Raw genomic sequence first — 15,130 nt, 5'->3', positions numbered from 1 at the left:
CGATCTATTCTCTTTAGTCGCCAGTGATAGGACCTGCGGGAATGGTGTCAAGCTGAGGCAGGGGAGGTTTAGGCTAGACGTCAGGAAGAGGTTCTTCACCGAGAGGGTGGTTGCACACTGGAACAGGCTCCTCGGGGAAGTATCACAGAATCACAGAATCGTCTAGATTGGAAGAGACCTCCAAGATCACCTAGTCCAACCTCTGTCCTAACACTAACAAGACCTCCACTAAACCATATCACTAAGGGCTACATCTAAACGTCTTTTAAAGACCTCCAGGGATGGTGACTCAACCACCTCCCTGGGCAGTCCATTCCAATGCCTAACAACCCTTTTGGTAAAGAAGTTCTTCCTAATATCCAACCTAAACCTCCCCTGGCGCAACTTTAGCCCATTCCCCCTTGTCCTATCACTGGGCACATGGGAGAATAGACCAACCCCCACCTCTCTACAGCCTCCTTTAAGGTACCTATAGAGAGCTATGAGGTCTCCCCTGAGCCTCCTCTTCTCCAGGCTAAACAACCCCAGCTCCCTCAGCCGCTCCTCGTTAAGACTTGTTCTCCAGACTCCTCACCAGCTTCGTTGCCCTTCTCTGGACTCTCTCGAGCACCTCCATGTCCTTCTTGTAGCGAGGGGCCCAAAACTAAACACAGTACTCAAGGTGCGGCCTCACCAGAGCCAAGTACAGGGGGACAATCACCTCCCTAGACCTCCTGGCCACACTGCCTCTTATACAAGACAGGATGCTGTTGGCCTTCTTGGCCACCTGAGCACACTGCTGGCTCATATTCATCTGACTATCAACCAGTATTCCCAGGTCCTTCTCGGCCAGGCAGCTTTCCAACCACTCATCTCCCAGCCTGTAGCGCTGCTTGGGGTTGTTGCGCCCCAGATGCAGGACCCGGCACTTGGCCTTGTTGAACTTCATACAGTTGACCTCAGCCCATCGGTCCAGCCTATCCAGATCCTCCTGCAGAACCTTCCTTCCCTCGAGCAGATCGACACATGCACCTAACTTGGTGTCATCTGCAAACTTACTGAGGGTGCACTCGATCCTCTCATCCAGGTCATCGATAAAGATATTAAAGAGGGCTGGCCCCAGCACTGAGCCCTGGGGGACTCCACTAGTAACCGGCCTCCATCTGGATTTGGCTCCATTCACCGCAACTCTTTGGGCCGGGCCATCCAGCTAGTTTTTAACCCAACAAAGCGTACGCCAGTCCAAGCCACGAGCAGCCAGTTTCTTGAGGAGAATGTTGTGGGAAATGGTGTCAAAAGCCTGGAACAGGCTCCTCAGGGAAGTAGTCACTGCACCAAGCCTGTTGGAGTTTAAGAAGCATTTGGACTGTGCACTTAGTCACATTGTCTGAATTTTTAGGTAGACCTGTGTGGTGCCAGGAGTTGGACTTGATGATCCTTATGGGTCCCTTCCAACTTGGGACATTCTATGATTCTATGATTCTATGACTTGTTCCCTTCACCATGTTTGAGGCTGGTGATATACCCTTTTCATTGTTCTGCCCTCCTGGATCAGACCCTGGGGGACTGTGTCCATTAGTGCAGACATGGCCTGTGCTGGAATTGTCCTTGGCTCCTGGTTCAGGCCCTCTTGCTGGGCAGCCCCACTCTTGCCCCTTGACACATGGATTGACAGTGCCCTTCTATTACATTGGCTAGTCATTCACCTTCAATCTTTCCTATCTCCTAGTCTTCGAAATCTAATACCTCCTTCCTATAAGCCATTAGAACCTTCATAAAGATATTCTCTCCCCTTAAAAATGGTGAAATTGATGCCAACATGTATTTTACTGGGACTAACACCATCTGACTGACATACTGTATACAGTGAGACAGCAGCTTAGTTGGTAGTTATGGATTTGTGGGCTGAATCTGGAGGATTTCCATCTTAATCCAGCTGCATCTCAAATTACATTGTGTGATTCATAAGTTCACAGAAAAGTATAGGTTGGAAGGGATTTCTGGAGATTTCCTGGTGCAGCCTTCTATTGAAAGCAAGGCCTTAAATCAGGTTATCTAGGGCTCTAGATTTGTCAATTTGAAGGTTCAATATTTACAGTGAGGGATATTCCACCACTTCTTCAGGACACTTACTCTATCTTTTATGCAGCCTTGAAAATTGTAATGAAAATGCAGCAGGCACTAACCACTTGTTAACACCATTCTGTTAGGATGGAGTACTGAAGCATTAGTTCACAAAGGCAAGACAAGACCATGGTGATGTTTAAGCCTGTGGTGGCTCATGGGTTCAAGACCATGAGATGCTTTCCTCATGTGTGCTAAACCTCCTCAGTTTTCTGAGGAAAACTTCCTGTCCCTAAATTGATGACAGCTGAAGATGTTCAGATTCTTGGAAGACAGGTTCATACAGCTACCACTGATAACATCAATCTTTCCCACCACCACCACCCCTCAACTAAATAAGACACTTGCAAAGGACTGCCATAAAATTCATGTGCTGCAAACATTTCACAAAGCTCCCGTTAACTATCTTTCAGAAAATTTGTTTGTAAACAGTTAGAATATAATTAGACAAGTCATTGAGACTCATATTATAAATTCTTACATTATGTTTTCTATTTCTAAAATCCAGATGGAAATGGGATAGTAAAGTAACACTGTTAAATTAACCTGAGACGAGTTTCCTCATAATGGTGCTACAGCTAAAGCCAAAATTATTCCTGGGAAGTAATAAATAAATAAATAAATAAAATTCTTTTGAATTTCACATTTGCAAAACAGAAAGCTGAGGTAAAGTTACCCATGGTATCATCATTAGTTTGTAACATCTGAAAGCAGTATGAATTTTTTATTCTTCCAGTCAAATCCCATTTTAACCTTATGAAGCTATATAGAATGGAGTGGTAGGGTTTGTTTCATTTAGAGCTCTTTCAATTTGTGTTCTGCTTAACCTACTGAACTCTAGTTAATTAAGATGTTCCTATAAACAATTAAGCTTCTTGTAGGATCGTTAAGAAGATATAAAAATTTATGATGTAATAAAGTGTAATAAAATGATAAAGTGGTTAGTACATCACAGCAGTTCATGTGCAGCAGCATAGGTGTTAAAAGAGACAAGTATGCAGGTACTACGACCTATATATCCTGAAGACTTGTGGATGCATATCACAGAAGAAATGTCGCCATTGCTGCCCCAGAAATCTGCTGGTGATTTGTACCCTCAGGTCTTATGGGATTTATCCTGCTCATATGGGAATCAGCCATCTAGTTCCAGACACTTTTTTGCTCCTGTGCTGATGTTATGCTATGCAGTGAACTTCTTATCATAACACTTAAGGGGCAAGATAAGGGTTTTACTGACTACCTTTTCAAAAAGAAGCCTCTACTATGTCTGGGAAGAGGGATTCCAAGCGCTAATAAAAATCATCGTTTCTCTTGCCTTCACTCTATTTTGCATATAGAAAGTCTATTTTTTTCCTTACTGGATTCTCTCCTTAGGGAGAGAGGGCAAGTTATCCAAGTTATCTCCTAGCATTTTAGCCTATGTTACTGGGTGCACTAAAGGAGATGAAACCTACTCTGTAAAAAATAATTTCAATAATGATGGGCACCAAATAAGAATATCTTGCTTTTTTGTAACATTCTCAGTCTAAACCTCTCTGGGCATTGTATAGCTAGTCTAGGTAGATTATAGCTATAAAAATGGCCTTATGTGTATTTCAGAGACTGGGAAATTTATGTACAGGGAAGCAACTTGAGCAGGACTGCAAAATGTTAGGCAACAATGGAGATGGATAATGAAGATCTGGATAATGAAGATTATATTTTCAGTTTATATTATCAGGAAGAGAATTGACATGGGCAGAGAAAATTTGTGTCTATGATGAACAGATTTCTGATTTTTTCCTAAAACATTTTTCTAGAAATAAGTTATTCTTGCCCCAAAATTTGTGCCTATCTGAGCCACTTAACACATACATGAAATGTCTAGAAAAAAAATAATTATAAAACTCACCCACAAAAGAGAGAGCAAAAGCAGAAATACTGACAACTCTTTTTTAACCATTACAGAGAATTGCTTATTTTTGTAGCCGCTTTCCTGTAAAGTATACCTGCAGAAAGGTGGTAAATGCAGTTATACAGAGCAAGAAGACATGATGCCCGCCAATCATACAGACAGAAGTTGAGATTCACAGCAGAAGAATTGTGCTTTTGTACAAGAAATCTTTCTACATGTATATAAATCTTGCGTGTAGATATGTAGACACTGTAAACAATTTCATGGTATTCTTCCAAAATGGGGCTAGGATAAGTCACCTCCAAATCTGTTGCTAACACAAAGCGGACTGACTGTCTGGTTGCAAACAAGAGTTGCCAATGAGCATCTGATGGTTTAGTTCCATGAGAATAGAGTGTTATTAGACATTTAAGATTTTCATACAATAAAATACTCATGATGAGAAAGGGCTTGAGAGCTTCACTTTTTCACATGAGAAAGGGCGGTGTGAATATAGCCCAACTCAGAAGGAAAGGGCACCATGCTTCAGAATGGGTCACAGTCTTTTAAGGCTTACTTGGCTTTGGAGCAGTCCTTAGCTGACTGTTTAACGTCTGGTTGGGGTAATCTCGTCTGACCACATCCAAGGGATATTAACATTTTCAAACCTGTGAGCCAGTGGAGTCATGAGAGGAAGACCTAACCTCTTCCTGATTGAGTCAAGCAATATGATACCCTGAGAGTGGCAAGGAAGAAGAAAAAGAATATTTTAAATCTGAATGGATCCCCCTGAGAAATCCAAAGTGTGTGTGAACATACAAGTTTCAGAGACTGTGGTTTTCCCACAGAAAAAGCCTTCCTCAGCACCTGCAGAAAGGTAAATTTCCATGAGGACTAAACCCTTGACCACGTAGTTACGTAAGTATCAACTGAATACAAAGATAGAAAAGAAAGTATTTTTATTTGATCTTGGGGCAATTATTTCCTTTCTGTCACTTGTATCTGTCACTTGTATCTCTTTTGCCCAGAAAAACTGTGGATGCCCCATCCCTGAAGGTATTCAAGACCAGGTTGGACAAGGCCCTGGGCAACCTGATCTAGTGGGTGGCATCCCAGCCCATGGCAGTGAGGTTGGAACAAAATGACCTTGATGGTCCCTTCCAACCAAGCTGTTCTATGATTCTGTGATTCCATGACAGACCTTTGAAACAATATTATTTGTCTTGGATGCCCTAGTGCTTGGCTATTTTCTTTTGCTTTTACCTCAGCTCAACTTGCATTAAAGATGATCTCAGACTAACCCAAGGCAAACCCTGCATCACATCACTCCTATCAATGTGGCAGGCTTTAAAACCAGATACTGGGTCAGAGTACCCACAAGATAATAGATTGCATCTTCTCTGTGCTTTACTGACCACTTTGGGAATTGCTGATGAAAGGAAGGAAAAGGAAAGACACAAGCAGGAGGAGGGACTTACAAAAAGAGCTTACCAGTAATGAATCAGGTAAAGTTCCTGGAAGCAACTGAGTAATGAAAAATATGTCTCATCCTTCAGGGTCAAAAGGAAGTTATAACATGGTTTAAAAGGTTTTTGTCGGTAAAATACAGGAAAAGCCAGACTAGACCTAAAATAGTTTTACTTATAAAGTCATGAAGAGTTGGCCTTTGCTATCAATGAATTGAGATAATTTCTTTGCCAAAAATCTCTATGTAACTAAAAAAGATAAAGCTATAATGCTGTCAAGTCTTTTTAAAGCATTTTAAAGAATTAACTTAGCTGAAAACAAAGAAACAAGTATGCTTGTGGAAGTTGTGACTCTTTTTTGAATATTATGAAACAATACAAAAATAACCCTTTATTTTACCACTAAATTATAATAATAGGATTATATTTCCACTTGCCCTTTTTAGTGTTTATATTCTATTATCCCAATTTTAAAGTAAAGAATAACATGGCAGTTCTGCCAGCTTTTAGAGAGACTCTAAGATCTGTAACATGTTTTGATTTTGTTTGTTTGTTTGTTTTGCTTTGTTTTGTTAGAGATGACCTTGGACTTCCCAAACCTGGATTTCTATCACTTGACAGTTTTGGACTGTGAGAAATATAGAAACCCTGCTCATTCTTATTTCAACATAGTGCTCCTCTTCCACTGCCATGTAGCTCACATTTAAAATCTAAGCTTTCTTCCTAGATTAAGCCCATTCGGCAAGTTCAGGATAAGGGAGGGATGGAATTTTTAATGTATCCACAGGATTCTTCTTTCTCTATATTTATTTGCTCCTTTCCTTCCTTTCCTTTTCTTTTACTTCACCTTTTTTTTACCTGTCAACTTCACAATTTAGCATGTAGAAATCATCACTCAGTCATTTGGAAAGAAGAACTCACAGTCATATCATACATTTGGGTTTTACGACAGAGCATTCTCCATTTTTGTGTTGTCATTCTTTTTGTTGTTAGTCTCATTTACAGCAAGCTAGTGCATGCATTATACAAATAGTGGAAGCAGAAACCTTCCTTCACAAGACAAAAGTAACCCACATGGTGAGTCTCTGAGCATAAGCATTCACTGGGTATGAGGTTTTAAGATGGAAAGGAGTAATGGATTTGCCCTGTGTGATGAAATTTCCTAATGTATATTCTATCTAAACTTCAAGGAACCTAATCTCAAAGGTATTTGAAGAAATGGCCTGGCCAAGTGCCTGACTGGAGATGGAAACATACTCTGTTCATACTTCTCTTCATACTCTCATACTCAGAGTTCATACTCTGAGGTACTCATAGAGGTACTAAGGAGTACTTGAATATGTAGCTCTCCTTGAGCTGTGCTGATTGGCATGATGCAGAGGAAAAGACAGCAAGGATTGCTAGAGAACTCTGGGACAAAGAGCACTAGGGTGATCACTGGGAGAAGAAGGGAGGAGGACAATAAAAATGTTCACAGGATACGTCTTTGGTAGAACAGATTGAACAATGTGAAATTCAGATAGTCCAAGAATGCATAATATATCAAAAAGATCTAGACGACATATCGCTGCTGTCTGATGTCTGATTTGAGTTTTGTCAGTGATCAGTTTGAGGGTATGATATAGAACTAGCATTTTTAATTTTCTAACTCTCTTTGAAACACTAGTAATTTCATACAAGTTTAGTCAAATTATTGTATCTTTTTTTTAAGTCTCTGCAAAGTCTGAGATATCGAAACAAAAAGAAACAGAATGAATGTCATAGTTGTTTTAGAGTGCTATGATGTATTTCACCTCAACACAGCTTATTAAAGTGGTTGAAGAAAAAAAAAAGGTAGACACTGTTTCAAATTGATATTGCATTGGGTCTTTTGATCCATGTACAAGAGTATTTCTGCTAGGAGCACAGTAGTCATGCTGACATAAATGACAAGCACACAAAGTGAAATCAACATCTTTATACTGAAGTCTTGCTAAATTTCTTTCCTCATAAGGTAAGATATGTCTGGAAAGTGAGTGGCAAGTAAAATGTTGGTTTTCTTCATTGATTCTACTAAAGTTTAAATGATTTTTTGTGCCAAAGACAGTGAAGCATCATTACCATCTCCATATAATGTGGTACTTGTAATATAACAAAAATATCAGAAGAAGCCAGTCCAAATATTCAAGAAAGTCTCTCCTTTTTTTTTTTTTTTGGTAGTCATCTTACTATCTTAATTCTACATTATTTAAAGGCCACAAAACAGCAATTGCTTGTGTTAAAATCAATTGTACTAAAAAAGAAAAACAAACAACTATTAATATTTTAATAGGATTTTTGTTTCACTGTAAGGACTACACCAAGTACCTTAACCATTAAAAAAAAAAAAAAAAAGGAAATAAGCATAAAAGTTGAGGTCTAGGAAAGGGCTTCTCAAGTTTAAACCATTCAGCTTTTGTTTTAGAAAATAAATCTCCTTCCAAACTGAACATATGAAGCCCAGGATTCATCTGGAAACAAATTAGAACAGTCTATTCATCCAAATCCCCCAAAATATCTATAATTTCACACTAATAATAACCTATTCCCCATTACGTACAGCAGTTCTAGGGAATGCTATGATACTCCATGCAGTTTTGGGCTTCAGCCTTAAAAATGGTGGTGGTAGGATTACCACTATCATAGAGGGGTGCATGGTAAAAACTTGATAAGCTGAACTTTTGCCAACAGAATCACTTATTTGACACACACACACAAAAAAAAACTTCTCTGATGAGTCTGCTCAAATACAGACATCCTACTTTGGCACCTCCAAACAGATAAAAATTGAACTTGCAGGCAAGTATTCCTTTCAAGATGTGTGCAGCTCATTTTAGGTGAGCAAAGAAAAACATGACAAAGATAAAGGAAGAGGGAAAATAACAGCAACAACAATAAAACAGGACAGCAGCTGCTGTGTAATAATACTGTGGTGGCTTTATGCCTTTTCTTGTCCACTCCAAAAATTTCAGCATTTTAAATGGCAATTGTTAACATGCATTAACTCTGCACAGATTAGTCAAGTAATGCATGAGAAGACTGCAGTTCTAGGCCATTTTTGATCAACTGAGTTAATTATGATTCTAGGTTATTAGAACTGAATAAGCATGGTACTTCCTGTTGGAAACACCTATTCTTTGATGATTACATTCAGTAAAGCACTACATCATATGCTAAGCATTTGAGTTGAAATTCATTAATAAAAATCTGAAGGAAACCCTTAATTAAAGCAACAGAAAACAATATTTTCATTCAAGGAGCAACTTCTGAAAGTACAGTGCCAACAGTTTAAAGAAAATCACTTCTGAACAGCACCCTGATTCAGTCATTTTAAAATCCAGGTGCTACAGTGCAATGAATTGTTCAGTCTACTGAATGTAGCTGTCAAAATTCTGGAAAAAAAAGTTAAGATCAAAAATTGAAGCAGATGCATCACAGTCTCCAGGAAGTTATTATAAGCCTGTGCTTTGAGAACGTATGTGAAACATACATCTGACTAGTCTTGCTCTGCCATAAAATGTAAATACTCCAGATGAATATATACAAAGTGTACTAAAAAAAAATAATAAATCAGAGCATTCTTTGCTCAGTGCAGTAGTAAAACAAAGACTCAGTAATAATATATAGCTGTATTAAGTTTTCTACTTGGAATGTTAAGTACTCAGGTACAGGAGAGGGTGATGCCTCCATGATTAAAACATTCACCTTTCTAGTTTCTGTACTTGTAAAACAGAGCCCTGTGGTTAACTCAGATTACTTTTACATTCTAATTTTAAACTCAACAACCTCACATAAAAGTATTTATCAGAAAAATCTGATCACACTTATAAGATGTATTGGTTAAAAACAAGAAATGGGATACCCATATGTGAGATTCCAAGTGCTAGACTCCTCCTTTCTATTACTCAACAGGAAGACACCCTGGAAAATAGCTAGATGAGTCTTCCCTACTGTGGATCAGCAAAACCTCAGATGCTGATTCTACACAAAACCTGAAGTATGCCTGAACTTCAGAATTTTGTGAGGTTTAGTGATCCTTCCAAGAAATGTCAGTCTGGTTATATTGTGGCTGAAGATATTTTTCCAGGAATTAAGAGGAGTGAAAATAGGGATTGTCTCTAGACAATCGAGTACCTAATACATCTGCAACCAACTACCATATCAGTGGCATTATGCTATTGTTAGGCAGGATGTACATACTATTATCAAGTGACACAGGACTGAATCATACCTACATTCCTGTTTTTTTTCTTTTCGTTTTTTTTTTTTTTTTTCCCAGGTATCTGAATGTTTTAAAAACTTCTCTGGCATTCTTTTCTGTTGAATTTGCTGAGCATTCACACTTGCAATAAGTCTCAGGCAGAAATACACACAATCATGCACTAAGTAAGTAGAGATCAAGTGCATGTTTGAGGTACTAAGTTTCCAACCCATGTCTCACTAAAATAAAATAAAATAAAATAAAATAAAATTCAGAAAGTATAACACACTGATTGTCTGCTGGAAGTGGAGAATGAAGATTGTGCTTGCTTAGATGTCAATAGCCTGGACCATGAGAAGAAATCTTCAATTTCTTCTGTAAGCATAGTCTTTCTGTTTTTGTTTTTTTGTTTGCCTTTTTTTTTTTTTTTTTCCTCCCCATCTTAGGTATTCTCCTTTGCCATTAATTGTTTATTCAGCTCTGTCTTTCTGTCTCATATATATCTTAATCCAGACTGTCAAGAAAAATGAAATCAAATGCACAAAATAATTAAAAAAAAATTTTACTTTTTCTTCCCATAAAAAAAAAGAGAAAAAAAATTACACAAAAAGGAAGGCCTGCAAGTATAGTTTGATGCCTCATAAAATCTGGGGATTCTGATCCTTCTATTCTTTCTTCACCTACTTAAACATGGGGAAGAGATGTTCAACACACTGATCATGTGTGCATACTGTTATTGAGCCAAATAGGATACACCAATTTCACTCTGATATTCAAGTTCTGAAGGGTTGACATTGATATGTTTGAATTTCCATTAGTCTCAGTAACTTACTGGCTGACGCTTATTTGCAATATATACTCTGCTGTGCAACCATACGATAAACCTTTTGCCTTTCTGCTAAGGCCTGCTAGAACCACGTTACTTCCTGGAGGCTAGAATATATTTTTGAGCTGTACACAAGCTGCTGAACTCCTGTGGCATCTATTGCCCGAGTAATCAACCTTCACGTTTCCATCCTAGAAATCATCATAAAAAAAACACATACTTGCACAGACCCAGACTGCACCTACATACCTGCACAGATGAACAGGTATCACTAATGTCTGTGCCACTCCAGCTCTTAGTATTTACAGAGACTGAGAAAGATGGACAGAACAGAAAAGACAAACCCAGAACAGACATTTCTTACCATGTGCCACCCAGCCATGTTTACACTGATCACAGGTTCTCAGGTTAATCTTTCCTGGCTGAAAACATTCACATGTGCAATTTACCAGTGTACAGCGGATGGCCTGGAAAAAGAAACAGAAAACACATATTAACATCTTTCTCCCCTCTTGTACAAATTTGTTGTGAGAGCTACAGGGGTATTCTACAGTAACAAACAGCCTTCTAACATTCAAAGTATTGCTCATTCTTTTAAGTAGGGATTAATTTTCTTTCAAAAACATATATCAGTATCCCTGAGCAATGCTTATTCAATAATAACATATTCTGTTTTTCCATGAAGACGAATACAACTAAAGTGTTTGAAAGAATTGCTCTATTTCCTCTAGGATAAAAAGAAAAAAAAAAAAAAAAACGTGCAAAGACAAGGATTCTCTAAGTGTTCCACAAATTTTCTGATTTTAAATCACTGGCCTTAAGGAAAATGTTACTAGTGATGACCTCCCAAAACAGCACATCAGCTTAATTAAAAAGAAGCATAAAACAAGGAAATGAAAACATATAAAAAGGAATACTGCAGATCTCTTTCCCCTCCCCCCAAGGTATCCAAAAGTTATTCACAAGTTTCCCTGTTGGAGCTCTCATAATGTGCAACTCCATTACATCAGAAAGGAGTCATGGATTTGATGTTTTCCTAAAACAGGGTAAAATTACGGTAGAAGAATAGGTCTGTCTCATAATACATCTTGTAACTTTACTTTTCTTCTTTCATTTTTGCCAATATCTGGGCCTAACACTTTATTTCTTAGCATTCTGTATTTGTCAAACATTTACCATAGAACCACAGAATATCCCAAGTTGGAAGGGACGCACAAGTATCATGAAGTCCAATTCCTGGCTCCACACAGGACTACCCAAAAATCAGACCAAGTGTCTGAGAGTGTTGTCCAAACACTTCTTGAACTCCGGCAGGCTCACTGCTATGCCCACTGCCCTGGGCAGCCTGTCCCAGTGCCCGACCACCCTCTGGGTGCAGAACCTTTCCCTAACCCCCAGCCTGACCCTCCCCTGTCCCAGCTCCATGCCGTTCCCTCGGGTCCTGTCGCTGTCCCCAGAGAGCAGAGCTCAGCGCCTGCCCCTCCGCTCCCCTCGTGAGGGAGCTGCAGGCCGCCATGAGGCCTCCCCTCAGCCTGCTCTGGGCTGAGCAAGCCAAGGGACCTCAGCTGCTCCTCATACGTTTTGCCCTATAGACCCTTCACCATTTTTGTAGCCCTCCTTTGGATCCTCTCTAATAGTTTATGTCGTTCTCATACCGTGGTGCCCAAAATATACGTAATTCTCTCTTTTGCAAAAGAAGGAATTATTTCAGAGCAGTGAAGCTAAGATGCCAGTCACATGCAGAGATCTAAAATTTGCTTATATAATACACCTCATTAAAATCTCCCCTCCCTTTCAAAAACGATTTCAAAACCTACATAAGTTTACTTGAGAGAGGCTAACTATGGTCACAGAAAAGCAAACATTGAAGGGGACTTTTTTAATGTGTAACAGACTTATGTTTTTAAATAGTGTAGAAGAAGACCTCTGCACTTCAAACTGCTACTAATAAATCTACGGCACACATTTAGATGTAATTTGCATGGAGATTTCTGAGACATAGAGGCTTATTCTGATCATTCACAGATTAACAATCTACTGTAACTACCAGAGCTGCCAGGAAAAGATATCTCTATAGATTCAGATGCAATCAATGATTACACAGGGGCTAAGGTGGGGGAAGGGTGCTTAGCTCCTATGGCTGCAGACATACTGAAGCATTGTGAATTCTCTTGCATCTTCCAAACAATTAACACACCCCCATACACACTCCATCCATATCAAAAAAGAGTTGCCTTAACAATATTGTCTTAAAGAAAATTACATTCAACATTAACTTGCCCAAACTAGATTCCTTGGTTACTGACAATAAAAAACATTCAAAGTTATTTTGTTTTCTCTCTTTACTTATCTATCTGCATCACACAGTATTTAAAGCCATTTGTAGTTCACCGATCCAACTAAAACCTGTATTTCTCCAATAAATTTCTGATACAGGTGTCCTTTTTTCCTCTGTCTTAACAGTTCTTTTACTACCTTTTACTCTCAAAAACCTTGCAGGGGAAAAAATATCCTGCTCTATTATGCCTAACACTTCAGGGTCTCAGTCCCAATGTCACCAGTCCAATTACTCATTAGCTAGGTTATAAAACACTGCTGTATGTATGCGTGATTAAAAGAATTAGCAATATGAAATATAAGGGTACCAAAGTGCTGACCGTGCAAGAATAATATATGTGTTTGTGGGATATGAGGAAAAAATTCTCCAGAAAGGTCCTGTTTCATGTTCAATAGTTTATTGACTCAGTAATATATCAGGTCTCCACCAGTCAGTAATGGTGTTCTTTCTCTAATATGTTCATTAATTAATGAACTCTGTAATTAATTGTACTGCAAAAAGAAAGAAGGCCTTACAGAAAAGGATTTTTATGTTACGATAAAAGGTTTTCTCCACCTTTTTGAATTTCTGCACCAATGTGACATGTATTTTCTGTACATTATGTATAATGTGAGTAACATCCTTATAGCATATGTACACATACGAGATGAAATTGTGTCATTTGGTAGAGTTTCTTTATTAAAGCTCATCCTCATCAGCATTTCCATTAGACCTCTACTTTTTTTTTTCTTTTTTTTTTTTTTCTTAGAGGTTAACAGGTTGCCTGTAAAAATTGGATTCAGCTTGAACCTGAAATACAATGTTTCAGGCTAAGAGTTTTATTACACACATTCAAAAATGATCTATTTAGCCATTATAAATTATGAGATGGGGAAAAAAAAGTCTAGAGGTTTCACGTTTCTTTTCCCTGAGTTAAAGAGCATATTGACAGTGTAAAGCGTTGAAAGGCACTGAGAAACTAGTAAGCTTTCTGTCTTTTATATATATCCTCCAAAAATTCATCCAAACTGTACAGAAACATGAAAACATCTATTTGGTCCTCAAATAACTAAATCCAAGAAGTCTTCAGAAAGAGTTTCGTATTTTTACTAAGTAATATGGATTGGCATGAGAAACTCTGAAGACAAATAGCATGGCCCAAACTTCAGCCTGGCCTTACTTGGCTGCTTTTTCTGCAAAACAGATGTTGACGCCAGGTTGTAAACTGGTATCAATACTTTCCCAGCCCATCATGGAAAATCCCATGCATACTTCTCAGTGATAAGGATAACCCCGCAAACTGCAAGATGGTCATTAGAGACTGGAAAAACACATATTCTATTCCATATTCCTATATGGTTTTAGGCAAATCACTCTGTAAGCCTGATACCCACATTCCCTAAACAATAACATGATGCAATGACAGTAAATTGCTGCTGTCATTGTAAATGCAACATAAGTGATGGAGCCTCTTGAAAATCTCAAGTAGAATTTAGTCCTTATTTCAAAGATTCATTTTTCCACTTTACTCGGTTAATCCAGATCACTACCTCAGATCACTACAATCCAACATGAAACCAGTGTAACCCTGTGGAGAGAAGATTCAAGTGTGTGACAAGTGTATGTTCCTACACACACACACACACACAGCATTGGCATGAATGAACACATGGACCTTCACAAATGCAACAAACATATGTACTGAGCCTTGCAAGGATGTATATCTGAATTATTAACAATATCTACTTTTTTTTTTTTTTCCCCAATAGCATTTAATTAATACATATGAAGTGCTGAGAGCGCGACAGGATCAGGAATGACCCAGAACAGAAAGGGAAGATGAAGGTGTTGTGGATTCATCTAAGAATTCAAGGCTTTAATGCTGTTCCTCCACTCCCCAGTGCCAGTATTTTAAAGAAGAGAGAGGATAAAAGTCCAGTAGCTGGTGTGCTTGTAGGTAGTAGCATGGATTGGCATTAACTGTGATTGGACATCTGTTACTCCTTAATTTGAAAGGGGTGGGGTCTGGAGGATTGCAGAGATCTGGAGAAATTTTGCAGCAGCTAAACATTGTAGCCATTGTTCAACCCTGTTAGAAAGCAGGTATAAAAATGCAAGGGTGTAGCAAAGCTAAACTTTTGCCAGAAAAGTGCTTCTGAAAGAGTATTGCTAGGCTTTCCAGAAGCCACCCAGTGTTAATTCTACTTTTGTAATGTGTCACTAAAAAGTGTATGTAACAGGGTGCTATGTGTACGACGACACTATGTTATAAGGATGGAAACAGAAATTTTTCCTGACTAAGCCTTTTCTCAGAAATGCATCCAAG

General features: G+C 38.6%; 1 protein-coding gene across 12 annotated transcripts in view; it reads right to left on the bottom strand.

Moving 5' to 3' along the window:
• Positions 1 to 15,130, bottom strand: part of BNC2 (basonuclin zinc finger protein 2) — a 382,991-nt gene that overhangs the window by 147,240 nt on the left and 220,621 nt on the right. For all 12 annotated transcript variants that reach the window (XM_066988921.1, XM_066988916.1, XM_066988919.1 and 9 more), the window contains one exon: positions 10,852 to 10,954. In XM_066988921.1, the coding sequence (XP_066845022.1) occupies positions 10,852 to 10,954 (103 nt within the window). The remainder of the gene's footprint in view (positions 1 to 10,851; positions 10,955 to 15,130) is intronic.

The sequence above is a fragment of the Anser cygnoides genome, chromosome Z (genome assembly GCF_040182565.1).
Source record: "Anser cygnoides isolate HZ-2024a breed goose chromosome Z, Taihu_goose_T2T_genome, whole genome shotgun sequence".
Lineage (NCBI taxonomy): Eukaryota > Metazoa > Chordata > Aves > Anseriformes > Anatidae > Anser > Anser cygnoides.
The sequence above is the reverse complement of the archived record's forward strand: the minus strand, read 5'-3'. Positions and strand labels throughout refer to the sequence as shown.